The 27013-nt window shown below is 51.6% G+C and overlaps 1 protein-coding gene across 2 annotated transcripts in view; it reads left to right on the top strand.

Annotated features, from left to right (window-relative positions):
- Positions 1 to 304: 304 nt before the first annotated feature.
- Mcf2l (MCF.2 cell line derived transforming sequence like) overlaps positions 305 to 27013 on the top strand; it is a 137070-nt gene continuing 110361 nt past the window's right edge. The window contains exons 1-2 of one of the 2 annotated variants that reach the window (XM_040733566.1): positions 305 to 439; positions 6256 to 6425. In XM_040733566.1, coding sequence (XP_040589500.1) covers positions 6260 to 6425 — 166 coding nt within the window. In that variant the 5' untranslated portion in view covers positions 305 to 439; positions 6256 to 6259. The remainder of the gene's footprint in view (positions 440 to 6255; positions 6426 to 27013) is intronic. The other variant, XM_040733573.1, reaches the window with a different exon arrangement.

The following is a 27013-nucleotide window of genomic DNA, read 5'->3' as shown; positions in this document are numbered from 1 at the left end:
GCGGACACAACTTCCTACAGGTCAGTTGTGAGGACTCCAGGGCAGATCCCGAGGACCTGGAGCACAGGTGCACCTCCAGGCTCCAGGCTCGGCTGGGCTCACGAGACTGGGGACGCACGCCACCTCCCCTCTCCCAGACCCGCCCCTACCCCGCCCTTTTCCACTCCTGCAAACCCGCTCTAGCCCCCTCCCCCTGACTCCCGCCCAAGCCCCGCCTCCTCCCCTGAGATCCCTTTCCCCACTGTCCGGCTGCAACGGTCGCTTCCCGGTCCCCAGGGCCTCCGCCCCTCCCCCACCTCGCTCCCGCTCCCGCCTTCCCTTCTCCTCCCTCCCCCCCTCTCAGTGGGCCCGGACCGACCGGCGGGCGGAGTCTGGGAGCGTGGCACCTGCGAGCAAGTGAGCTCGCTGGACGCGGAGAAGACAGTCCCGGGCAAGACAGGTGTGCACGGGGTTGGGGCGGCGACAGGGGACAGAGGAGAGGGGAGGGGTGAGACACCGAGAGAGGAGGAGGAGGGGGTTACGGGAATGAGGGAGTGGCTGGCAGAAGGGAGTGGGACCGAGCTCGCCCGCCCAGAACCATTCCTGTCGGGATGGCTTTGCTAGGGGACCGGGTCTCCCCTTCATCCCGCCTCCCCCCGGCAGGAACTCTAGCTCCGAGCGGGTGCGGGGATCTCCCTAAGTGTCCCCATTGTTAAGAGTGGGGTTCCTCTCACACTCCCAGTGTCACGTGGAGAGGGAATCCCCTCACACGCCAGGCAGGTGTCACCTGCAAGGAAGTCTCAGAACCACCCTCCAAGCTCTCTCCTGCGCCCTCCAACCTAGTGGTTGTGCCAATGTCCAGGGCAGGTGCCATAGACATGGGGGCTTGGATGGACCAGCGCCTGATTGCCTGGCTGATCGCTGGGCTTGGTTGCTTTGCCTTTTTACCAAAAGAAGCCTAGGCTGCAGGTTAAAAATAATTCTGTCACTTTATCTGCTAGCTCCAAAGTCTCCCACTAGGAGTTACTTTTTAATCAGGCTCTTGGTGTGGCTGTTTTTCACCCTCTCGGGGGCCCTAAGGCAGGAGACCAAGTGCTACCCTGGTTCTTTGGAAGCCTCCTGGTCATGATGAGTCCTACCCCAAACAGCTGCAGGGCCATGGGCAGTGAGGATTAAGATGCCCAGCTGCCCAAAGGATATGCTGTGTGGTCGTGGGAGGCCCCAGGATGTGTGTGTCCCTGGCAGCGGGTCACCACCAAAATAAAGTGCCACCCTTCCTCCTTGGCTGCTGGGGGTTGGGTGTTCATGGTCCTCTCCTCCAGTAAGCAGGAGACCACTTGGTGTTACTCTGGAGAGGGAGCCCCTGGGCTCTGGGGAGGTCTTCTTGTGTACAGACCTGTGTGTCCTATAGACCTGTATGTCCGACTTGTCCCCGACTTGTCTCAAGACCTGAGCTTGCAGAGAAGGTTTCAAAGCTGTGCCACAGTCTCGGTCGGCTGCAGCAGAGGGACCTCCACTTTGTACCTAACCCCTCTGGCCCTCTGAGCCCCACAGGCTAAGGCAAGGTTCTATTTTAGCTTGTCACCTTGCCCTGCATGCAGTGCCTGTTCAGAGGCTTGAGAAATGGTTACTCAGGCTCGCAGGTCCAATGCGATCCAGAGCCACTACACTTCTGGAAGCTGGCAGAAGCCTGCCCCAGCTGCTTTGACAAACTCTATAGAAGCAGAAACTTGTGGCACAGACTTGCAGAGAGTGAAGGGTGAGAGGGGCCAGGGATGGCTGTGGAAGCCACCCGTGGGCCTGTGGGAAAAGTCTGAGTGCTGAGGTCCCCCTCAATTCTGGGTGGCTGTCCTCAGATCTCTGAACCATCACTTCTCTGCAGAGTTGCCTTAACTACCTTCGGTGGGGAGGCCTGAGAACCTGAAGGGGGACAGAATGTCCCCTCCCCACACTGCCAAGGCTTTCTGTGGATGTGCCCGACTTGTAGGTCCCAAGTCAGCTCTGTTTGAGGGTCCCTCAAGCGCAGACATCATCTTGTGAAACCCAGTGTCTTAAGTCACCTCCGTACAGAAGTCCCATCCTTGGAGGTTACTTCAAGTCAGCTCTACAAAATGTGATGAGATGTGAAACCAAGAGGGTCCTTGAGTAAGGAGTGAAACCAGTGGCCCGGCTGTGCCAGCTGAGGCTCTGGAGATGCAGCTGTCACCAGGGTGAGGGTGACAGTGACAGGAACACCATGTCCTATGTGTGCCCAGCTGTTTCTGTGCCACTCCCTGGCTTTACCTTCCTGGTTTCAGGTGAGACAGTGGCGGGACACCGCACTTGATCTCTAGTGGTCCTTTCAGTGTGAGACCAGGGGTGGCTGGGTCATGGATACTGATGAGCAGGTACCTGCCTTTCCCACACCTTCTGGAAATAGCGGGAGCCTTCTTCTGCAGGACCTGACATTCATTTTCCCCCCTGGAAAGAGTTCCGGAAGGTGGTACATGAAGTCGGGGCTCTTTGGGGGGCACCACACTGGTGAGGAAGTCACTTAGGGCAGTGTCACCTGCGTGGAGTGGTGGCTTCAGAGGACCTTGTTCCATTCTGGGCCATTGCTGAGGACCAGGGCGACCTTTGTGGTCATCTCACAGCTTCAGGCTACCACAGGCCTGGGAGATCCAGGCCCGGTCAAACAGAGCTTGCGGAACACTGGGGCTTTGACGGGACAGTGAACACACCATGGCTATCAACCAAGAGACCCTTGGACACGCAAGAGGCCAGCAACTTGCGACCAAGTATCAAGAGCCTGGAATGTGAAGTAGCTCTGTCATGAGTTGTGGCCACCACGGTCAGCTCTGTGGAGTCCCAGGGAACAGGCTCCTCCGCCAGAATGTTCAGGGTGACTTTGGAGCCCTACAGGACAGATGCTCAGAGATCTAAGAAGTGCCAGCCACCAAAAAAACTCTGACCAACTGTGTACATCACCAAAATTTCCAAAATGATCTAAAGAGCAAAACCAAAACAAACCTACCGGGGAAGCAGTGTGGACATGGGAGACAGTGACTACACCTCTTCGCATAGTTTCTATGTACATCACAAGACAAAGGAGCCTGGGAGAGGCTCTGCATGCAGGAGACAGGTGGAGGCCGCCGGCAGGGGCTATGGGAGGTGTTAATGAGTGATGGGCTGGAAGCAGAGGCACTCATGTGAGGGGCCGGTGTACTCCACTGAACTTCTTTCCGCTCTGTGTGGGCGGCCGGCCGAGAGGCACTGGGCCCGGGCTGCTGCCACGGCCCGTCCTCCAGGGTGTTTCCTCCTCTGCATTCATGGGCACCATGTCTTGTCTCGTGCGGTCGTCGCCTGTGCCAGCCGGCAGAAGCAGGAGTTGCCCTGACAAAGACAACAGCAGGTGTATCATAAACACTGGCCAACAGACCTGTGAGGCAGGGGTGGGGCTTTGCCTTGGATCTTCACTGGACTTCAGCTGAGTTCCAGCTACCTGGTGACTTCTCATAGCTGTGGAGGGGTTTAATCCTGCCCTGGTGTGTGTGACACCCATTGAGGCTCCAGGGTGCAGAGACCTGGGACCTGGGCCACTCAGGCTGACCTCTCATTGGACACAGGATACCTGAAAGCTGTCAGACACTTGTCCAGTGCCTGGAGTTCCAGCAACCTTGAGATGGTAAAATAGGTCCATACGGATGCAAGCCTTAGGACCGATCTTCTGTGCCCATGGGCAATACCCACTGTGAAAGTCTCATTGCCTGCCTCTCCAGAAATGCATCACTGCCAGTCACCCTTGTGCTGTGCCCAGCCAACCTCCTCTGCCTACTCACGATCAGTCAGTTTTACCTCCACAGGGATGTTGTTACATACATTACACATACAGTACACACACAGTACACACAGAGTACACATACAGTACACACACAGTACACTATATAGTACACATACAATGCACATACAGTACACATACAGTACCCTATATAGTACACATATAGTACACATACAGTGCACATACAGTACACTATATAGTACACATACAGTGCACATATAGTGCACATACAGTGCACATATAGTACACATACAGTGCACATACAGTGCACATACAGTACACATACAGTGCACATACAGTACACATACAGTACACATGCAGTACACTATATAGTGCACATACAGTACACATACAGTGCACATAGTTCACCGGGGCTGATGTGTAAGGCAGCTAGGAACTAGCACTCTACTGGAGAAATGGAGGCTTGGGTAGGAAGCACCCAGAACTCAGGCATCATCAGGATCTAAGGGTGACCTAGGGGGTCAGGAGATCCCCAAGTCTTGTGCTGTTCAAAAGAAAGTACCTGGGGCCAGGTGTGGTGGCACACGCCTTTAATCCCAGCGCTCAGGAGGCAGAGGCAGGTGGAACTCTGTGAGTTCGAGGCCAGCCTGGTCTCCTTGTCCTTAGAGATAGGGTAGGGACAACAGAAGCTTAGACACAGAGGGAAGCAGTGAGGCAGACCCCCTTAAGTATGAATGCACATAACATCAGCCTGGCTTCTCCCCAGAAAATCCCCAAACAGATCAAATTCTCTTCACTGAAATTTAGAAGATTAGATGATAAGATAGGGTTGGTTGGTTGGTTTTTGAACCAAGGAAATTTCCCTTCCAACTTTGTACAGTCATTAATTTGGTTCACAGAACCCAGAAGTAGGCCTATGGTCAAGGGTCACCTGCCCTCGGAATTCTGTCCTCTCGAGTCTCTTCTTGCTGGTGAGGTGGGTGGAAGCTAGGCTATGCGTGTGTTGTTCTCACCGTGCGAGGCACAGGTCCAGACCTCCTACCCCATGTTCCCCAAGGTCTGTCCCCAGACCACTGCAGGGACAGCGTGAGAAACTTCATAATAGACAGACAGAGGGAGTGACGGAGGACACGGTGGGCAAAGGGCTTGTTCCATGTCAGACAGCAGGTAGGCCAGCTGTCCATACCCAGGGCAGCTGGGAGCTGGGAGGAAGTGGGGGAAGCCTTGGCTGGACACTTCCCAGAGCTAGAATGTCGCTAGAGTTTCTACCGTGTTTGCAAACATTGCACATATCCGATCATGGACCTTCCCTGACCAGGAAGCATGCTTCCTACCTGAAGGGCCCACACTGTGGACAGAGGTTCTCAGGCTCTAGACACTTTTTGATCACATTTCTAGAGCCAGACATCTCCGTGCAAATCTCTTCCCACCAGGGGCCAGACTCCAGGAGGGACAGGCAGCAGAGCCAGAGCAAAGCAAGGCCGCTGGCCCTGGTGTGGCTTCCTCCGAAGAGAGCTAGGCCTGTGCCGCCAAGGTGCTTGAGCGGGGATTTTGAAGTTGGGATCTTAATCTTCCATCTGTATATGACAGAGTCTCCTGCAAACAGACAGTGGCCTCTTCCAAGATGGAGCCAGGGAAGGAGGGGATATAGCAAGGTGTTTGTATCCTGAGGCAGGGGCATCAGCGTTAGAGAGCAAAACAAAGGGAGCACTGTGGAAAATAGCCATCCTGTGGAGCCACCAAGACAACACACCGTGACGTGTTCCAGTCTTCCTTCTCTCGGGAAGGCCTGTTGGCGCTAAGTCAACAGAGAGGAGTCCTACGGGGCTTCCCCGGTGCTGAGACGGGCACCTGAGAGCCGGTGACCCGTCACCTGGGGCAGGTGGAAGGAATAGCAGCTACAGTGGGCAGGTGAAACTAGCCATGTGCCTTGGAAACAGTGGCCCTTTCTCTTTAAATTCAAGATCACTTCCCAAGAAGCTTCACCAAGGTGTTTGCCAGATTTCCCCGGGAGGAAGAATACAATGATGTTTGTTCTGGACCTGGGAGCCTTTGCTTTGCTTAGAGGATTTAAAAATGTTTTGAGTAATCTGAAAAGCCACTAGCCTGGCTTTGAAAGCTTGCCCAACCAGTGAGGCAGACCTGGAAAACCAGAGAACTCAGAGAACTGGCACTCCCATGTCCTTGAAACAAGAACCTAAATGTCAAAGACATCTACGTTTTTCTCCTTTTCCCCTCTTACGCCGAAGAAGTGAGTACTGTTTTCCTTACACAACCCCTACTTCAGTATATATAAACGACGGGGTTTTTTTTTTTTTTTTACTGAATTTCAAGACAGCCTACTACAAATTTTTGAAACTCAGAGAATAATCTTAACTTCACACATCTCCTAGCCACTTCAGAATAAGTGCTAAGGTGGAGATTGGTTTTATTCCTGTCCAGAGAAACCATGGTCCGATCTTCCTGCAACTTGACCTCATTTTCCTCTGACCTCACAGCCTCATGTCCGACTGCTGGTTCTTCATCTTGTGCAAGGAATGTGGCGGAAGCAGTCCTCCAGGCCAGCCGCACGATGGGGCCTCCAGGGAGGAGGCCGATCACCAAGTGGATGTGTCCGATGGCATCAGGCTTGTTCCAGACGAAGCAGAGGTGACGGCCACAGCCCCAGGTAGGTGCTAGCGGTCCAAGTCTCTCTCTGATCCCCACTGAGGATTGGATTCTAAGGTCCTATGCTCAGCCGCCGGGTACCAGATGGAGCGGCCGGGCCCCTGGCTGTGCTGGGGTTCTTACGGGTTAACCTGCTTCTGGGGGCAGACCGTCTCCTCTGGTCACCTGCTTGCTTATTGGTTACTTCAATAAGTATCATAAAAGGAGGTTGGCTATGGTTAGAGATGATGGAAAGCATGTCTTCAGGTTTTAAATAAAGTACAGTACACCAGAAGGGGGAACTATTTGCGGTCTTTGCTTCTTCTGCTTTTTTTTTTTTTTTTTTTTTGTGCACTGTATCTTTAATTTGGTATGTTTTATCTTAACATGCCAACTAGCTCCTTGCTACCAGAAAGGATAGAATTAAGCCACGGAGTGTACACCCCAGACTTCCAGGGCATAGGCTTTTCCCACGGTCAGTCTGCGCATGTGACTAGTCATGTTGTCCATGGTCCTGGCCAGCCTACTAGCCCCGTGCTGTGGAAGAGTGACAGAGTGTGTCCTGAGTTCATACACTTTTAACCGTGACCTTCCCACCATGACCCCAAAAGGAAAGCATGCAGCGGACTGAGCAGGTGTGTGCAGTCCACTGAGGGGAGCATGAACTTGACTCTGGTTCTAGGACTGACCACGCGTCGGCCTGTCGGCCCACGGAAGCTCTCTTAGCGCCATCTCTGTCTGCCATCCTTGACTCTTCGGGCCACGGCCCAGGCTAGCGTTCGTGGCAGTTGAGTTTGGCTCACTGTTTGCTGTGAAGCCTCCCCATCTTAGATCCTTGCCGAAGACTGTGTGTCTTGTTCGGGGTGTCTGTGGTGACAACCTCTCTTGTACACCTTCTGAGGAATAGTGACCATGGCTTGGGGCTCTCTGGACCCAGTATTGTGAGCCGTGCCTTCTGCCTTGGCCAAAGGAGAGATTTCACTTCACGTGGTGACCCTGGCCGGGGTCTGTGACGTGTGTTGCGGTTTCTGTCCCTCTGTGCCAGTGATGTCCTGTCCTAAAGAAACAGCTGGAGTCCAGGATTCCAAGGTGGGCCCCAAGTAGGAACCAGGAACCAAGCCTTTTTGTTATGTGCTACATGTTTATACTTCTCCCAAGGTCTGGTCCCAGGATGTAAGAAGAGGTAACCAGGGAGAGGTTGTCATCGCAGGGCTGTGCAGAATGGGGGCTCCCCAAGAAATCCTTCAGGGACTGTTTGACGGAAGCCCCGTAGCACTGTTTACTCTAACTGGAGTGAGATGAGTCCCTCAGGGCTCAAGTTACTTTGGCTGCCCAAGCCTTGTGCCAGTCGGCACCCGTTGGTACTCGCTGGCCTTCCCTAGGACTCTGGGTGAGCCTGCAGGTCAGTCCCAGAAGGATGGCCCCGACCTGACTGCTCTGAACATCTGTCAACTTACCTGCATTTCCCTGACAGGAAGAATCTGTCCGTATGTCCTATTTATTGATGAGACGTGGACTGTAGAGCAGAAAACTGAGCTCAAGCTCAGGCTTTGTCACCTACTCTGGTGTGGTGTGTCCTGAGCTTGCCACTGCACACAGCAGTAACAGACACCCCAGGCTTTGGGGAGCCATGCAGAGCTGGGCACCACGCCATAGATACCAGCCCTGACTCATGTCACTGCTGACTCCTTTCTTCCTGGTGTATGCACTGGTCATTCCTGATCCGGAACCCTGCGGCCCAGAGTGGGACCAAAGCAGCGAATCCCAGGCAATGGCCTCTGGTATGGGCTCCCATGCGTGCTCGGAGCAGAGGAACCCAAGCACTCTCCTGTTTCCTCAGTGACAGAGAAGGGCTGTGACTAGGAACCTGTAGCCTCAATTGAGCTTGGCATGACCCCTTGTTGGCGTCACCGCTCCTGGGCTGTCTCCCCTCTGTTTTTTCTGGTTACCTTTCCCAGATTATTCTAGAAGCCTTTTGAAGTGGTGTAACCTATCAAAATTTACATCTTTAAATCATTAATTTTTATAGTGACAAAATATGCACAACACTACTTAGCCGGGTAATGGTGGTGCACGCCTTTGATCCCAGCATTTGGTAGGCAGAAACAGGCGGATCTCTGTGAGTCCAAGGCCAGCCTGGTCTACAAGATTTCCAGGACAGCCAAGGCTATTATACAGAGAAACCCTGTCTTGCGAGTGGGGATATATATCTCAGTTTCCATTTTAAATATTTATTATATAAAGTTGCTCCCATTACTCACACACACACACACACACACACCATCTCCAGCACTCTCTTATTCCCAGGCCCAATCCCTAGTCCCAGTCCCTGGAAGCCACCCCTCTATGTTTTGGCTGGCGGTTTGACACCCCAGGGTCATAGTGGTGAATCATTTCACTCAGCGCGTATCAGAGATGCCCTCTGTGTCAAGGCTCAGTCAGAGTCCAGGGTACAGACAACCCAGCATGTGGTCCCCTGCATGTATGTGGATGCCTGGGCTCTCTCCCCTCTGTAACTATTGTGGACAGTTCCGAATGTGGTGTGCCTTTTCTCTCTGTGTGTCTCCAGAGGCAGGTGGCTGCTGGGTGGTGATTGGTCAGCTTGCAAGTCATTTTACAGGCTGAGTCCCCCAGTGCCATCTCTGCCACTGTAAGGGCAGGAGCCTCGTGCACAGACTGCTGTGTCTAGCCTACCATCCATATTCTGTCAACACAGCCCTGTCCCTGAGGTCATGTGGAGGTTTGGACCATGCTGGGTAAACAGTGATAAGCCTGTTTCCCAGCTTGCTGGCTGCGGTCTGTGGCCTTCCGGGGGATCTGGCATTCTTCATTTCCGAATACCACCACAACAGTGTGTTTACCCCAGTAGTCCCCAAACTCTGCCGCTAACTGACCACTTCACCATCAGCTGTGGGGGCCTCAGGAGCATCTGCGGATAGGCTAGGCCCCTTCCAGGGATCCCATCTGGACTGATGAGACACCCAAGCCAGCCACCTGTGCAATGGGACTTGGTGAAAGGCCACAGCCCAGCTCCATTGCCTCTGGACCTTGCTCCTGCCTTGGCCAGTCTTTGTGGGAGGTCCATCCTCCCCATAGCTATTCTTGCTGCAGAGTCATCCCTCCTGAGGCACCGTTCTGACTCTGCTAGGGCTGCAGTAAGTCCAGCCCGTGGCCCCTGACCCTAGGCTCCGCCTACATTCTGTCACTGTGGTCAGAGTTGCCTTTCCTGAAGAAATTCACTTCCTTCCATGCAGGATGGACTGAGGAGGCTCTGCCTCCCAGCTGACTGGTCTGTGTGTCACCCTCTAAGGTCCAGCCGCAACAGTCTTCAGGGTCCCCCAAACCCCCCAGTGCTGGGGTTCCCTGCTGGAACCATCAGCGTGTCTCACCTAATTTGTAGACACTCTCATTTGTATCCCCCACCCTATCGGCCAGAGTGCCTCTCTTGGCATCTTCGCAGGGCTCTTCTCCGGCCCGAGTGAAGCTGCTTGCCTTGCAAGGGCCTTGTGCCCATTCCATCGCGCCGTTCTCTGCATTCAAAAGCACTGTTGCAGCTACACACTCATCATCTCTACCTGGGAGGTGCAGGCAGGAGGATCGTATAGTCCAAGTCGTTCCCAGATACACAGAAAAGGTCAAGGCCAGCCTGAGCTCAGGAGACTGTTTCAAAAACAAAACAAAGCAAAACAACAACAACAAAAACAAAACAAAACAAAAAGCCCAACAGGAAGCCACCTCTATCGGAATGCCCGTGGAGTGGCCTAGAAAGATAGTGTCCCGGTGTGTCCCAGCTCTCTCAGACACACGTGCGGGAGCAGTTTCATGAAGGTTTTATAGTTTTACAGAACAAAGGAAGTCATAAATGAAAGCAATTTTAAAATACATTGACGGTATTTAAAATACACTTGGAGAGACAGGTACAGCAAGATGGGGAGCTATTTTATAAGCCCAAGATGCTAACTGATGATATTCTCAGCTGTTGGATTGGTAGAAGCTAGTGTCCTTCTAATGGGTTTTTATTTATTATCACGAGGCGTTGGTTCAGATACAAAGGGGGGCAAAGAATGGATATTCCAGAAGCTAAAACTATCCCAAGATAAAGCAATTAGCCTCTGAACCTACAAAATGCCAATCTCTCCACAGTTCTGAAATCCCAAATGGTCCATCAGTTTCTTATAAAAATGTCAGACGTCAATATTTCCTTTTTAAAAAATACTTAGAAATGCTTGTGCTGGAAAGTGTGCAAGCCTTGCAAGCTGTGCTCGTGCTCGCTTAGGGGACGTTGCTTTGGTACCTACAGAGGCTGGGTTTTTGGTCAAGTTCTTGGCAACAGTATTCATTCATCTTATCGGCACCATCTGGACTCCGAGATGCAATTTTTTTATTTATAAATCAAGTAGACCATGAAATGTATTTGAGGTGCAATATTTTAATTCCTCCATGTTCTGAAGGGGCCAACAAACCAGTCTGATTGTCTACGAGATTTCACTCCGCTCCAGCCTGAACACATGAGTCATGCATGTTTTGTGGTTATTTTTCCTTCTTCGCTGTAGTAAGCAGACACTGAGTGGCCCCACATCTCTGATGAATACAGGATGTGCCAGCATTTGTGCTAGCCGCTGTCTGGGTGGGCGTCCCTGGTGAGTTCTTGCCTTGCAATTGTGGGAGGGGTGGTCTTTGGGGATAAACAGTGTGGGGAGCCAGCCTTCCAGCAAAGGGGGAGCCTAGAGTCTCTCTTCACCAGGGTTGATGGAGGGCAGCTCACACTTGTGGCTTTTTGTCCCTTATGCAAAGTGACTTTCTCTAAGTTGGAAGTGAGAAGCCAGGTGATGGTCAAGTCCCTTTCCTGGGCACTGAGCCTGGCAAAGAAGCCTGTGTTACCTCCCTGACATGAGTGAGACACTTGGGGGCTGTACTTGGCCAGGATCAGGACTGGGAAGATACTATTAGGGTGTGGTTCTCTGTTATCTGATGCAAAATCATTTCTTCCCTTTTTTAAACACAGAATGTAAAAGTAAACTTAACAGCTTGGAAGAGCAAAATCTCTACGTGTGTGTTGCATGCTGTGTGTGTGTGTGTGTGTGTGTGCCTTTGTGAGCATGCATGTGAGCATATGAGGGTGTGGTCAGTTGTGGACATTCCTGAGAACACATCATCTCCATGCTGGGGTGTTAAGATGCCCAGAGTACTCCATCTAGATGAGTTGTATGTTTAACAGGAATCCCTGAAGGCAGAAGAGGGTTTGGGGAGTGTGTGAGTAGACAGACCACTGTACTGCTGTCTGTTAGCCTTTATACCTAGAGGGAATCACTGCTCCCCACAGTGAATGTGGAGGGGGGCACACAGAAAGGGGAGGAAAAGCCCGTTCTGGGCTAATGATCTGGAGGCACACACGACTTCCCTGCCAGTGCACAGGACTGTCACCTGTAACAGTACTTGGAGAGTTCCTCAGTGCTGGAGGCAGGAACAGGGGAGAGAAGGCAGCTAGGTCCAGTGTGGCTGGGCATGAGATCTGAGAGCTGATGATCCCTAAATGATGGCTGAGAATCACACCAGACACCCATGCACGGGCAGCATGACACAGCACTGTAGGAACATTGCATACATGGGCATGTCTAAACACACATACCCATGAATACATCATACACACATGTAACAAACTCATGTTGACACAAACACATGCATATTGTACACATAGACACATAGACATTCTTTTTGTTTGTTTGGTTTTTTGGTTTGTTGTTGTTGGTTTTTTTCTGTTGTTTTGTTTTTTTCGAGACAGGGTTTCTCTGTGGCTTTGGAAGCTGTCCTGGAACTTGCTTGGTAGTCCAGGTTGGTCTCGAACTCACAGAGATCTGCTTGCCTCTGCCTCCCGAGTGCTGGGATTAAAGGCGTGCGCCACCAACGCCCAGCGTTTATTTATTTATTTATTTATTTATTTATTTATTTTGGTTTTTAGAGACAGGGTTTCTCTGTGTCACCTTGGCTGTCCTGGAACTTGCTGGCCTCATACTCAGAGGTCCACCTGCCCCTGGCTCCCCAGTGCTGGGATTAAAGGTGTGCACCACTACTGACTGGCTGAACATAGACATTGTTACACATGTACATGGCATTCATACACCACATGTACACATAGATACATGTGCACACAGCATTGGCACAGAGACAAGCTCGTGCATACGACACCTGCAACTCGCAAGATTCTACAACAGTGCTGAGGAAATGCATTCATTTAACTCTCTTCAACCCACAAATTGAAAACAATCCCATGGGTTCTGCTACAGGAGAGCCATGCCTGAGATGTGCTCGGAAACCTGGGAGTTTTGTAGTGCGGGAGGGCGCATGTGTGACACCCAGGGAAGCAGCTCAGCTTCTGCCGGTTCCCACCCCTAGGAACAGACTTCTAAGACCCTTGGCAGAAATATGAATGATGTGGACAGTGTTTGTGAAGATGTGTAGTCCTGTGGATTTCTAGTGTCTTCCCAGAGAATCCCATCTTGGAAGCAAAGGAGGCTTGCAGAGAGATAGTATCATTTTTGCAAGTGCTGTTATGTTTGTGAAACCAGTTCTGTCCTGCTACTGCTACCAGGGAGGGGAGAAATGGTTGTCAGGCCCCTAAAACAAATGAAGAAAAAGCTGAGGTAAATCGGCAGACATCATCTGGGAAGCTGGGAGCAGAGGAGCCCGAGCCACCACCAAGGATCCTAAATGCAAAATCCAGATGTGTGAGCCTCCATGTTGTCTTTCAGATAAATACGGTTCTTTGGGAAGCAGTCCCATTGGCCACCAGCAGTGTCCACCTGGGGCCTGAAGACACAGTGACCAGCAACAGTGTCCACCTGGGGCCTGCAGGCTACACGACCATGGGTAGCTGTGAATGAAACCATATGGAACCGTACACAAACTTAAAGCATTGATAGTAACATTTTGGTAACTTGATGGTACAAGTTATCAAGTGTGAACTTTGTAGCTGACAATGTCATGCTGTGAGTCTGATGGAATGTTCCAGGGTATCTGTGAGCCTTTCACTTCTAACGGTTAGAGTGTCTACTATAAAAGTCTAGTTAACCTGCTGCAGACCAAGAACTACAAGCAGTTCCACTCAGCCTTAGGAAGGGCCAGCAGTTTAAAGAAACAAGTCATCTGCCATCTGGACACGGTATCAATCTGCCCTGTGAATCCCTCTCTCTCTGCCCAGCACAGCTCTCAGACCTCACCAGCAAAGTTTCTCTGCGCAGTGGATGGCGGTGAATGGAAACTCGTAACTGGTCAAAGCGCAGAGACTGTGTTGTGTCAGTGGAGCACACAAATGAGACATCTATGTCACACTCCCCTCCCAAGGCTCAGGGACCATCCTGACAGAAAGGATGGAAAGATTGTAGGGATCAGAGTTTGGGAGGAACAGAGCAAAACAGTTTCTCCTGGGCACAACAGGACCGCTACACTAATGAACTGGCAGCATCTGTGGCTTCCTGCACAAGACCAACCCTGTCAACATCCAGTGTGAAGTAGGGAGGGGTTCATGAGGCCCAGCTGCAACTGAGGAGCTATGGACAGTTGGCGGCCTCCGGGGGAGGGAGAGTCGGTTCTCTTTTCTTTGAGTTTTAGTTTATGCATACGGATGTTTTATCTGCATACATGTATATGCACCATTTACGTGTGTGGTGGCTGTGGAGGACAAAAGAGAGCACCAGATCCCCCGGAACTTGAGTTACAATAGTGAGACGCCATGTGGGAGCAAGAAATGAAACCCAGGTCTCTGAAAGAGCAGCCAGTGCTCTTAACCACCACACCATTTCTCTGGCCCCAAGAAAGTCAACTTTCTTTAAAGGTGCGGCGCTTGGTAGTTTATCCACGCTCTAGGGAATGGCCACAGGAGTATATGGCCAGCACAGATGGAATTCAGTGGGATACTGGGAAAAAGAAGAAAGGATACAAAGTTGGGGGAGGAATGAGTAGACGGGGTGGATCTGGGAGGAGTTAGGGAAAGGAGTAGGAGGAGAATATGACTCAACTATATTGTATGAAATTCTTAAAGAATTAATCAAAACAGGCCGGGCGGTGGTAGTGCACGCCTTTAATCCCAGCACTCGGAGGCAGAGGCAGGTGGATCTCTGTGAGTTCGAGGCCGGGCTGGACCGACAGCCTCCAAAACAATACAGAGATACCCTGTCTTGTAAAAACAAACAAAAAAAGAATTAATCAAAACATTATTTTTAAAAATCCTAGTGTGTCAGACACTTCCAACACTAGCTGACAAGGGAAACTCACATGTGTCTGTTCAATAAATCTCTATTGAGCACTTTCCCTGCCACCTTCATGGTTAAGGGTCACATCCTCCCAGTGGCGGCTCTCACAGCTGAGGTTGGCCCACATAGCCCTGATGCCAGGAGGCATGCTCTTGTCTGTACCAGTATTCACCCCTGGGGATGTGGTCTTACCTGAATCACCTCAGCACGTGATCCAGGAGGGCTCGGCCAAAGTGTGCCACTCTGGGTTTCCTGCACGAGAATAAGGGTTTGCTCCACACTGTGCTGCCTGGGGTCTCCCACATAATAGAGCAAGGGCAGAACTCTTCACACTGTGCTACCTGGGGTCTCCCACATAATAGAGCAAGGGCAGAACTCTCCACACTGTGCTGCCTGGGGTCTCCCACATAATAGAGCAAGGGCAGAACTCTCCAAAAGGTGTCCCCTGTGCTGAGGTGAGGTCCAGCTGGCTCTTTGCAGACAGAGACTCTGATCCATGCCTTATCACCTCCCTAAACAGCTTCCTAAGCTGAAGTGTTCCTTTCCGGGTTCATAGTATCCTCACAGTGTGTCTGTTCCTCAAGTTCCTGCACCATCGCAGCACAGCTTCTTCAACACGGTGACAGGGCTGACTCTGTAGACCTGCAGGACACCGACAGCACTGGGCTCTCATATCACCCTGCCACCCAGAGACCAGGAAAGATGCCCCGAGGTGTGAGCCATCTCTCCACTTGCTCTCTTGCAAAGCACTCTGTGAGGAAGGAGATAGAAGTGGCGTTCATTGCCAGGTGGTCTTTCCTGCTGCTTGTGGGAGCTGCAAGGTGTGTAGTGGTCTCGATGCGCTGCACAGCCGGCTGCGGAACCAGCAGATGGCATGCACCTCTGCAGAGCCACAGTCACCTGATGCCTTGCTGGACACCCGCCGGCTTCCCCTGCTCTTCTGTGTAGAGAAGAGCACCCCCACGCTGTGGTCTGGAGGTCTAGCCTGTCACCACCGTTCAGTGGCAGCTGCCGGGCTCTCTTCGGTTAGTGTAGACACTTCCTTCTCTCTGGAACATCCACTCTTCTGGTTGTCTCGAGACTTGCTAGGACAAAACTCAGTAAAACCCAGAGCTCAAAAAAAAAATGCCCAGGATCACGACAGGAGAGAAACAGGGTTAAGGCGTCCCATCACGCCCCCTATTGCCACTAGCCCTGGAAACTGGCCAGCGAGGACATCAGAAGGCAGCTCAGAGAACGTGGAGTCTGCTGTGTCAGTGTGGAAGACAGCAGTTTTATTCAAAACCATACTCTGCCTGTACTGCCCAGCAGTCAGTCCTCCTTGGCATCTACCCAGAGGAGGTGAGAACTTGCAGCCATAGGAAACCTGTGTGTGGTGTGTATACGGCAGTGTCATTGCCAAGCCCTGAAAATGTGGAGGTTCCCAGTATGTTCCCAGATGAAGTGGTCTGTGGATACACAAACCAGCCCTTCAGACAGGGAATGGAAGTTCATCCAGCAAAAGAAGCCAGTTTGACGGCTCTGCCATGGGATTCCACTGTGTGACAGTCTGAACGAAGACTGTGGCGGCGGCAGGAACTGTCGATGCTGATGGGAAGGGGACACCTACAGAAGATTTGGTTTGGGGTACTTTCTGAGACAGGTCTCAGGCTGGCCTTGAACTCACAAGCTCTGTTCAGCCTCCAACGTTCAGCAGAATGTCCAGCTTAGAGGATTTTTAAGGCGGCGAAAGCACCGATGCTGTGCTCGGACGGTGGTGTGTACGTGCCAGATCCACAGAATTTCACGTCACGAACAGCAACGGAAGCATCACAGGGGGTCCAAGGAGTCCTGGAAGGGATGAGGACTGTGACAAGAGATCGAGCTGCATTGTAAATATACAAAGACACCCCCCCAAAGGAGGACTCTCAGCACCAACACTGGAAACTGGACAAAGTAGAGGCCACAGAAAGGGACAGAAGAAGCCATTCATGAGCCCTGGGGGGTAAGCTCTGTCCCTTGAAAGCATAGGTTCATCTGGTGACTCTGTCACATACATACACTGGCAGTGGCCTTCTAAGTGACAAGTGACGGGAGAGGCGAAAGGGTGGCAACTGGTGAGACGTGGCGTCATCATGGGAATTCACTTTAGCCCGGTCACCCTCAGAAATCCACGCCCTGGCATCTGGCTGTCATTACCCCAGTACCAAGGAGCCCTCCTGTTGTCTAACACCCCCCCCCATAAAAGGATCCAGGATGCCCAGAGAAACGGCTGGATCTAAGATGAAGGCAGGAAACACAGACAATGACCCAGCGTCTTGTGTTGTCAGAGTCAGGAAGTACTAAAAAAATTTCCAAACCCACAATGATGGGGCAGGTCAGATGGGTATAGGTGCCCAGCAAAGAGCCCAGTTAGTCAACACTGGAACAATGAGTATCAAAATAGGCTGGATGAGTCTTGATGCAAAATACAGGTGACCACCCCTGCGTGCATATTGACATCGGTGACAGAATAAACCAGTGCTGCCGAGGAGACAAGGCCAGCACCTTTGCAGAAGTGTAATTGAAGTAGCTGCTTATTCATCTAATAGGACCCGGTCCCGACTTCCGCGGAGTGGGTCACTGAACACAAGGGGCAGGAGGTTACAGTGTGCAGAGGATGAAGGGGTTGGAGATATGCTACTCCCATGATAACCCTGCCGCCCCTGAAGATCCGCCCCTGTAAAGCCTTGGGTTTGGTAGAGGTTACCCCACGCATGCCCAGCAGTGTGACAGACGGGGCAGGCAGGCAGGCAGGGTATCACAGGGCAGGCGGGGCAGCACGGGGCAGGCAGGGCAGCACCAGAAGGCTCCTTCTGGGCGTGGTTGTGGCGTTGCTACCTCATTCTAAACATGGAGGCAGACTTCTGCATCAACCATGCCTCCAGACAGGAAGACACTTCTTGATGGTCCCCATCATAGCTGCTGGGACTTTAGGACAAGCTCAACACGTTCGTGTAAATCTTGATGCTATGGTGGCTTTTTATAGTAAGTAATTTGAAACCAGTAAAAGCACAATAATCATTCTTTCTTTACCCACGTATCCGTTGGGGACAGGAGATACCTTTTTATAGTGAGTAATTTGAAACCACTAAAAGCACTATAATCATTCTTTCTTACCCACGTATCTGTTGGGGACAGGAGATACCTTTTGCAGTGCTGTCCCTAATTCTGGACATGTGGAAAATAAAAGTCTCTGTGTTTGAAGTAAGCTGAATGGAATTCTGCTGGAATTCCACCAGGTGAACCAGATGGCCTTCCAGGTGGCCACTGCCTATGTCCAACTCGGGCAGAGGGAGCCCTGGCTGCCTCGTTCCATTGGCTGCCTGTTGGCTATGTGGGTCAGATCTCCGTGGGTCTCAGGACTGCATCAAAATAGATGACTTTGACTTCAAACTTGAAACCTTACATGCCGATCGCTTAACACAAACCGTCTCATATATATGCACACACTTCCAAAGGAATGTTTGCAGCGAGACTCGTGTGTAGTTCTCTGTGTGTTATTGTAAATGTTAGAGCAGCTACAGGATTGTGCTGTGTAGCCCCTGAACTGGAACTGTACGTGGGGCAGATGTCATTGGCGGGTTTGTGGGTGTGGGAGCACTTGCCTTCCTGTGGACATACTCTGTCTGCTGCGTAACTGCTGTGCTACCCCAGCTCAGGCAGCATTACATCTGAGACAGACCCTCTTACATGGAGGTTGTAATTCGTCAGCCCACCCACCTCCTAGACAGTGATCCATAACAGGATGGCCTGGGAGCCTCCAGGATGCACAGGGTGTGCAAATGGTATCCACCCATAGAAATGCTTCTACACTGCGCTGTCTGCGATGCAGGTGGGCTGGAATCTGACCAGCCTTGTTAGGAATCCTATGACCTGGACAGAGCTGGCCCCTCCCTAGTATGTCACCTTGCAATCATTTGGTCACAGTTGAGTCCTTCTATTTGTCTGAGCTCTGTTTTCCGTTGTGGGAATCTAGGGAATGGGTTTGGTCCAGTGTCTAGGTGAGGAAAAGCTGCTGGCCAGTCCCAGTGAGGCCTCTGATGCAGTGTGCCAAGAAATGTCATGTGGTGCACATGTCATTGTCTGTGCGGCAGAAGGGAGGTATGTCTGTGACAGATGGTGCACCCATCGCTCCTCTGTTCACCCCCCTCCAGCATATCCACCGTTCCCCCCGTTACTTGGGACTGTGTACTTGCAACTGCCCGGATTGTAGCTCACCTATCAGGCAGTTGGCTGGGGCAGCTCTGTGGGCAGAAGTCCCTGGAATGGGTCTCTTTTTGAGAAGGAAGGCAAGTTTGCACAGAGACGCATCAGGGCAGGAGTGATAGAGGAACAGCAGCAACACTGTGACTCTGAGGACCGGTGGAACGAGCTGAGATGCCTGGGGACAGAGATGGGAGGACCCTGGGGCCTGGGTGCATCACTGGGCTGCCCTGCCAGCTCTGGGCTAGCCCCCTGGAGCAAGACGGAACATCTGCTATAGCAAGTTGTGCTCAGGAGTAAACTTCCTGCTGTCGGATGCCCTCTCCGTGGCGGGCAGGTTCATTCTCCATGGCACAGCTTCCTTCCTGGGAGTTTTCTAAGGCACCACCCACTGGGAGATCTGTCACTGTCCAGGCCAGTGACGAGGGGACAGTCAGCACAGCTCAGAGAAAAGCCTGGAGACCATCGAGCAATAGAGAAACTTGACCGTATGTCCACGGAGTCAGTACTGGTGTTGGACCAGATGCAGTCCTCCCCACAGCAGATAGGTGGCAGTGTCCCCTGTAGTCAACTTGCCACAATCTAGAAATCACCTGGGAAGAGCATCCCAGTGAGGGACTGTCTAGATCAGACTTGCTGTAGGAGAGTGTCTTGGTCGTGCTAAATGATGACGAAGACCGAGTCTAACAGCGGGTGGTACCATCCCTAGTCTGGGTCCTGGGTGGTACACATGGATAGAGAAGGCAAGTGTCTGGAGCACTGTCCATGCTTGCGTTCCTTTCTCTCCGCTCTTGGTTGTGGATGCGTCTAACTGCTTCTGGTACCCGCCTTGACTTCCTCACAGCGACGGACTGTGTAGCCTGGAACTAAGCCAAATACACCCTTTTCCCTGGACGTTGCTTTTGTTTGGGGGTATTTTACCACAGCAAATGGGAATGGAGACGGGTCACCTATAGACAGGGGTATATACCAAATTATACATCTGAGCAGACGTTATCTCCCCCCCGCCCCCGCCGTGTTCCCAAGAGGCATGAAACGGAGCGACCTACAGTAGGCCATCACTCTGTTAGGGCAGGGCATGCGCCTGGGGAGAGGAACAGAGGCTGCGTGTGTGTATGGTTTCATGATGATCACAGGCATCCAGGTGTGAGCCTGTAGGGTGCGCAGGGTGCCATGGATATGAGGTGTGTGCCTCAATCATCTGTGGAGGGTCACCGTGACACCGTGACACGGGGGATGAACCTGTGAATCCCTGGCTTCCAGCTCAGCATACCATGATGTCACCTGGGCCTGGCCATGCTCTATGAATGACCTCTGCTTACCTGTGTGGGCGTGAGGTCATCGAGCAAGTGTCCTGGCTTCTGCTGACCAGGCACCTTTCACTATAAGCTGCTGTAACCCAAAGTGCCCACTAGGGGGCAGAGTAGCCACAGTAAGCAAGCCACTGCTTCTGCACCAGGCTGGTATGCCTTTGGGAACCTAAGAATGTCTGTGTACTTCTCTGAAGATGCAGTCATCCATGCATGGGTGCCAAACCCAGGCTTTTCAGACAAGGGTTTTGTGGAGAAAAAAAAGAAAGATAAGCCATATCTTAGCACTGAATCTGTGTGTGCTTGCATGCTACCTCCAGAGCTGGTATCTGTATGGTCAGCCCTCAGCCCAGAGAGCCAGGGCTAGAGGACCCACCAGCTAGGTTCACAGACTTAGAGGGGAGGGCACTGAGGGGCAGGCTGCAGTCTGAGGTGCTCACTGCTCAGTGCCAGGCTCTTCCCACATAGCCTTCTAGTGTCTTTCCCTGGAAAGGAAATGTCACTGCCCCAAAGAGGCCCTCAGAATTGTGCAGGGAGCCAGCATGAGCCTTCCGGGAGTTTCCTCCAGACTTTGAAAGAGACACTGCCGCAGGGTTGTGTGAGGATGTGCTGTGATGGAGTTAGAGGCCAAGTTGTCTGCTAAGGGTTGTAGAGCTATGTGTAAGGTTGCTTAGAACAGGGAGGAGGGGGCTCGGGGACAGGGGTGGGGTGCTTGGCTACCGTCCAAGGGTCAGAAGAAGGCTAAAACAAATCAGAAAGCTTGTAAAATTATTAGATTTCTATCCCACGCAATCTTTATTTCTTCCCTGTCTCTCCCAGGAGAGGAGGCTGGAGCAGGACTAAATTGGGGTGGGCAGGTCTGATCAGTCCCTTTCCAAGTGTGACTAAGCAGCTCTATGTCACGTTTGGGGCAACTAGGACTATGGCGGCAGTCAGTGTTTTATCAGCGCAGCTTTCAGAGGTGTGTGTGGGATCAGGGACAGTTTCAGTGGCGTCCACGTCAACAGCGATCCTGTGTGTGCCATTCCGCCCCCTGGAGAGGGTGTGCGTGCGTTCCATCTAGAGCGAGTGTGCTGTTCTGTCTAGAGGTATTTGCTGTTCCTTCCCCTAGAGGGAGTGGACCGATGTTCTGCTCTGCACCCTTTCCTTCGTCCATTTGTGCTTGTTGAGGTTTCTGACAGCTGCGCCGAAAGCCCATTGCCCCTTTCCCTGTCCACGCTTTGTTGTAAATGACTGCATCTATGTGGCTGCCATCTTGCTCTGACTAAATCCAAGGCCCTCCTATATAATGTGTGTCTAAGATCCCGTCTCTTCCTTTAGGTTATAACAGGACTCCAGCGTTTAGAGTGGTGCAGCCTGCAAAGCCATGCCTGACGCATGGGGGCATAATGACAGCAGCCTGGTAGTCAGCCCTCTGCTCTAGTGTGTTCCAAGCCCTGTGCTGGAACACGGGATCTCTCAGGGAATAAACACCAGGAACATGTCCTGGCAATAGATGATGGTATAGCAGGTCCTGTTTCATGTTGAGGCACCAGACACAGGCACAGGATGAGTGTATGTGTATGATATATATACATACATACATACATATACATACATACATATATATACATACATATATATATAGACACAGGCACAGAGTGAGCGTATGTGTATGATATATATATACATACATACATACATATATATAGAGAGAGAATGAGTGTATATATATATATATATGAGAGAGAGAGAGAGAGACAGAGACAGAGAGAGAGAGAGAGAGAGAGAGAGAGAGAGAGAGAGAGAGAGAGAGAGAGAGATCTGTGCCTGTTGTCCAGGCCCTCAAGACTCCTCTGAGAGGAAAAGAGGCCTGGGGTTATCTGGAGGTCATGGTTCCTGTGAAGCAGAGGAACCCACGACAATGAACTTTGTTGCTGTGGGAATTCTTTTGAATGAGCTAGCTTCCCAGGGACCTGGAAGCCAAGTATATCGACAGTTCACTAAGGAAAGCTCCAAGGGAGGCGTGAGTGTGGCTTCCCAGATGGTGGGGAGGCCTGCTTGTCCCTCTGCCCTGGAAGTCAGCAATGGGGACAGGAGGCATGCTGTGACACACGTCCCAGGAGCCAGCGATGAGCTGTCAGCTTTCTTTTCACTTCTTTTACCCGGGACTTGGTGCTAGCCTCGTCTATGTGTGGGGCTGTGCTAAAATGCCGCAAACTGGACAGTCTGTAAAGAACAGAAGTTCCTGTCCTCACAGTTCTAGAGGCTAGGCCGTCTGAGGTCAAGGTGCCAGCACTGAAGGGGATCTTCTACCCCCCCAAACACACATAGCTTGAGGCAGAAAGGCAAGTGGAGAAACCAGGGGAGGGCTCCATAGCAGAGGAGGAGCATACCTGGCTCTGTTACCCCGAATCTTAGGAAAAACCAGGGATCTGGGACACCTGGACAGCATTGGAAAGGAAGAGTCAAGCAGAGGACTTGATCTGAATTCTTACACTGCTGCCCGGCTAAGGTAAAGTACGTCTACAGAGAACTGCCTTAGGAGTGAGTGGAGGACTCCGACTCTCAGACCAGATCCCGCAGGCCTCACCTTTGGCCTCTGACCTTTGACCGGATACATCAACTCAGCTGAAGGAGGATAACTTTCACAGGTGGCACCAGAGAAGCCAGACATCTGGAGGTGGCTGGGAAAGAACCAAGCTTTAATGTAAAGAGAATCCATAGCTGGACACAGCTTTAATGTAAAGAGAATCCATAGTTAGACACAAGCTTTAATGTAAAGAGAATCCATAGTTAGACACAAGCTTTAATGTAAAGGGATTCCATAGTTGGACACAAGCTTTAATGTAAAGGGATTCTATAGTTAGACACAAGCTTTAATGTAAAGAGAATCCATAGTTAGACACAGCTTTAATGTAAAGGGATTCTATAGTTAGACACAAGCTTTAATGTAAAGGGATTCCATAGTTGAACACAAGCTTTAATGTAAAGGGATTCCATAGTTAGACACAAGCTTTAATGTAAAGGGATTCCATAGTTAGACACAAGCTTTAATGTAAAGGGATTCCATAGTTGGACACAAGCTTTAATGTAAAGGGATTCCATAGTTGAACACAAGCTTTAATGTAAAGGGATTCCATAGTTGGACACAAGCTTTAATGTAAAGGGATTCCATAGTTGGACACAGCTTTAATGTAAAGGGATTCCATAGTTGGACACAGCTTTAATGTAAAGGGATTCCATAGTTGGACACAAGCTTTAATGTAAAGGGATTCCATAGTTGGACACAAGATGCAAAACCATAAAGGCTCTGGGAAACGTAGTGAGCGGCCTCTACAACCTGGACCTGAGCCAGGGGTTCTCCTATTTAATGCCAACACCCATAAAGAAAAACTTGATACATTTGACCCTATCGGATCTGAAAATCTGTGCTCCATGAACAGTCATGTTAAGAGGGGCTACAGACAAACCACACTCCTAACTAAGGGCCGGGCGGCCTCAAATCAGCCACAGAAGCAAACAGTGAGCAGCCTCAGGCAGTGGCGAGGGCACACCGGCCCTCACCTAGCAGGACAGCTAAGACCAAAAATAGTGACCATCCAAATTCGGGAAAACTGAAGAGACAGGCTCACTCATGTGCTGATGCAGATGTCCATATTGGAAAATAGTTTGATGGTCTGGAGAGATGGCTCAGAGGTTAAGAGCACTGACTGCTCTTCCAGAGGTCCTGAGTTCAGTTCCCAGCACCCACGTGGTGGCTCACAACCATCTACAATGGAATCTGATGACCTCTTCTGGCATAAAGTCACACATGCAGATAGAACACTCATATACATAAAATTAAATAAGTACATTCTAAAAATAAAAAGGAAGGAATAGAAGAAAGAAAGGAAGAAAGGGAAAACAGTTTGGCAACTTTGAAAAGAAAACACGCAGGTCTGCCAGAGCGGGCGAAGGTTACACTCTTGGGGATTCATTCAGAGAGGTGAATGGACACGCTTGACCACCCAAATGCAGAAGTTTATATTGCTTTATCTGTAAAACTAAAATCTGTAAAGAGACTAGATGTGCTTCTGTGGATAATTGGTTAGATCATGGAACATCTGCACCAGGCAATAAGGGACATGACTCAGTCACAAGAAGGCCCATGGGCACTGTCCACACTGAGGGACCGCCACAGAATTCCTTTAGTAAAAGGCCAGCCACCAAAGGGCCTGCACTAGGGGACCCCCACCCACATAGCATCCCTCAAGTTGTACAACACAACAGCAGAGACTCCAGAGCTGAAGGCACGGGGAGGGGCTGGGAGTGTCTACAAGGGCAGCCCAGGTGCCATGGGGGTCCTGTATTCACCGCCCACTGTTTCCATGCTGGGTATTTGTTGTGGTGTTGAGCTGAGGTTTGGGGAGCTGTTGGGAGGATCTCTCTCTCTCTCTCTGTCTCTCTCTCTCTCTCTCTCTCTCCTTCCCCCCTCTCTCCAATGGACACGCAAGGTGCCACCCTCGGCCAGCAGTTCCACACTGAAATGCTGCCTGGGAAACCCTTGTCCAGTACAGGCTGGGGCGACTTCTTCCTGATAGCCACGACCTCCACTCATTGTAGTAAACGATGATCCCTGCTGGGCAGGTTTTCAGCTTGAGTAGACATCAAGCAGGTTAGCTCCAAGCCCAGTGACCTTGACGTTAGCCTTCGAAAATTTATCTTCCAAGTTAAGGCTTGGCTAAATAGAATTCTAAGATTAAGAGTTGAACGTTTAAATGTTCAAGCAGAATATAGGAAGGCAAAGGAAGGGGCAGAGAGCATGGAGAATCTGAGGCTTTGAAACAGCCCCGAATCCTGCCTCCAGGAGCTGGGCAGGTGCCGGGTGGCTGGCTGCGCCGTCCTGTCCCTTTTCCTGGAGAGTCTCTGTGACCCTGAGCGCATTCTCTGTCCTTTGCTGCTGACCACTTCCACTTAGGAGCCAAGAGAGGAAGTTTCACACTGAAGGAACGAACGCACAGGTCACACACACCAGGCCTCCACTGCCCTATCTAGAAGAGCAATCTGAATTTAGGCTCTGAGTAATTTCTTCCTTATCCTTGCCTCTTGTGGAACTCTGTCTGCGTGTGTGTGTGTGTGTGTGTGTGTGTGTGTGTGTGTGTGTGTGTGTGTGTGGGCAGAATAAAAAACAAACAATAAAATAAAATGTAAGTGTTCTACTGTTGTACTCTGAACAGAGCTCGCTGCCTGGAGGTTGTGTGTTTCCCGGACCATACTGAAGTGTGTGACGAGGTGACACGGCCATCTCATTGTGTCACCGTAACCAGGGTGGAGCTGAGGCCTGCTGCTGGGCTGCCAGAATGCGGCCTGTGTCTCTCCTAACCTGCCTGCCTTTGTTCTCATCCTTCCTCTTCCAAACAGCACTAGCGAATCCCCTCTGTCAATGTACGGTTGTCTCAGGAGTCATAGGCGCGGGCTCAGAGAACCCTCTAAAAGGGCTTTGCTCCCTTCTCTCTCAGGGCTGTGTCTTCTCTTTAGGAGGTAAACCACCATCTCGCCTCTTTTAACCCCAGACTCGTTTTGGACTCAGCGTGATTTTTTATGAATTTGAAAGGATGTTTCCAGGTTAATTTTCTATCACATTCTGGGGACGGATCAATAGTCTGACCATTGAAATCCTGAAAGGTAATGTCCTGGGCGTCCACTGCCTCCAGGCTCTATGACAGAGGTAGACGGGTCACCACGCACTCAAGGAGCTCACCACAGGGGAGAATAGCTCCTTGATGGCCATGTCGCCGTGTGCCCGGAGTGGATGCTGGTATAGCTGTTCCCTCTCACAGTCAACCACCCGGGACCATGAAATCATGAAGAGGGAAGAAAGCCACAGAAAGAGGGGCCCGAGGGGCCCAGACACAATGGTCAGTGGCTGGGAAGACAGGCAAGACTCGCGCCTGCAGACTGGCCATCGGGCACACTGGCCATCCAGCAGACAAGCCATCCAGCAGACAAGCCATCCAGCAGACTGACCATCCAGCAGACTGACCATCCGGCAGACTGGTCATCCAGCAGACTGACCATCCGGCAGACTGACCATCCGGCAGACTGACCATCCAGCAGACTGACCATCCGGCAGACTGACCATCCGGCAGACTGACCATCCGGCAGACTGACCATCCGGCAGACTGACCATCCGGCAGACTGACCATCCGGCAGACAGACCATCCAGCAGACTGACCATCCGGCAGACTGACCATCCAGCAGACTGACCATCCGGCAGACTGACCATCCGGCAGACTGACCATCCGGCAGACTGACCATCCGGCAGACTGACCATCCGGCAGACAGACCATCCGGCAGACTGACCATCCGGCAGACTGGTCATCCGGCAGACTGACCATCCGGCAGACTGACCATCCGGCAGACTGACCATCCGGCAGACTGACCATCCGGCAGACAGACCATCCGGCAGACTGACCATCCGGCAGACTGGTCATCCGGCAGACTGACCATCCGGCAGACTGACCATCCGGCAGACAGACCATCCGGCAGACTGACCATCCGGCAGACTGACCATCCGGCAGACAGACCATCCGGCAGACTGACCATCCGGCAGACTGACCATCCGGCAGACAGACCATCCGGCAGACTGACCATCCGGCAGACAGACCATCCGGCAGACTGACCATCCGGCAGACTGACCATCCGGCAGACTGGTCATCCAGCAGACTGGCCATCCGGCAGACTGACCATCCAGCAGACTGGCCATCCGGCAGACTGGTCATTCAGTAGACTGGCCATCCGGCAGACTGACCATCCAGCAGACTGACCATCCTGGGGCCTTGGCCCTGCTGGTTTCTGGATTCCCT

The sequence above is a fragment of the Mesocricetus auratus genome, unplaced genomic scaffold, assembly GCF_017639785.1.
Source record: "Mesocricetus auratus isolate SY011 unplaced genomic scaffold, BCM_Maur_2.0 Super-Scaffold_100031, whole genome shotgun sequence".
NCBI classification, from domain to species: Eukaryota; Metazoa; Chordata; class Mammalia; order Rodentia; family Cricetidae; genus Mesocricetus; species Mesocricetus auratus.
This window is presented reverse-complemented; position numbering and strand designations above follow the sequence as displayed.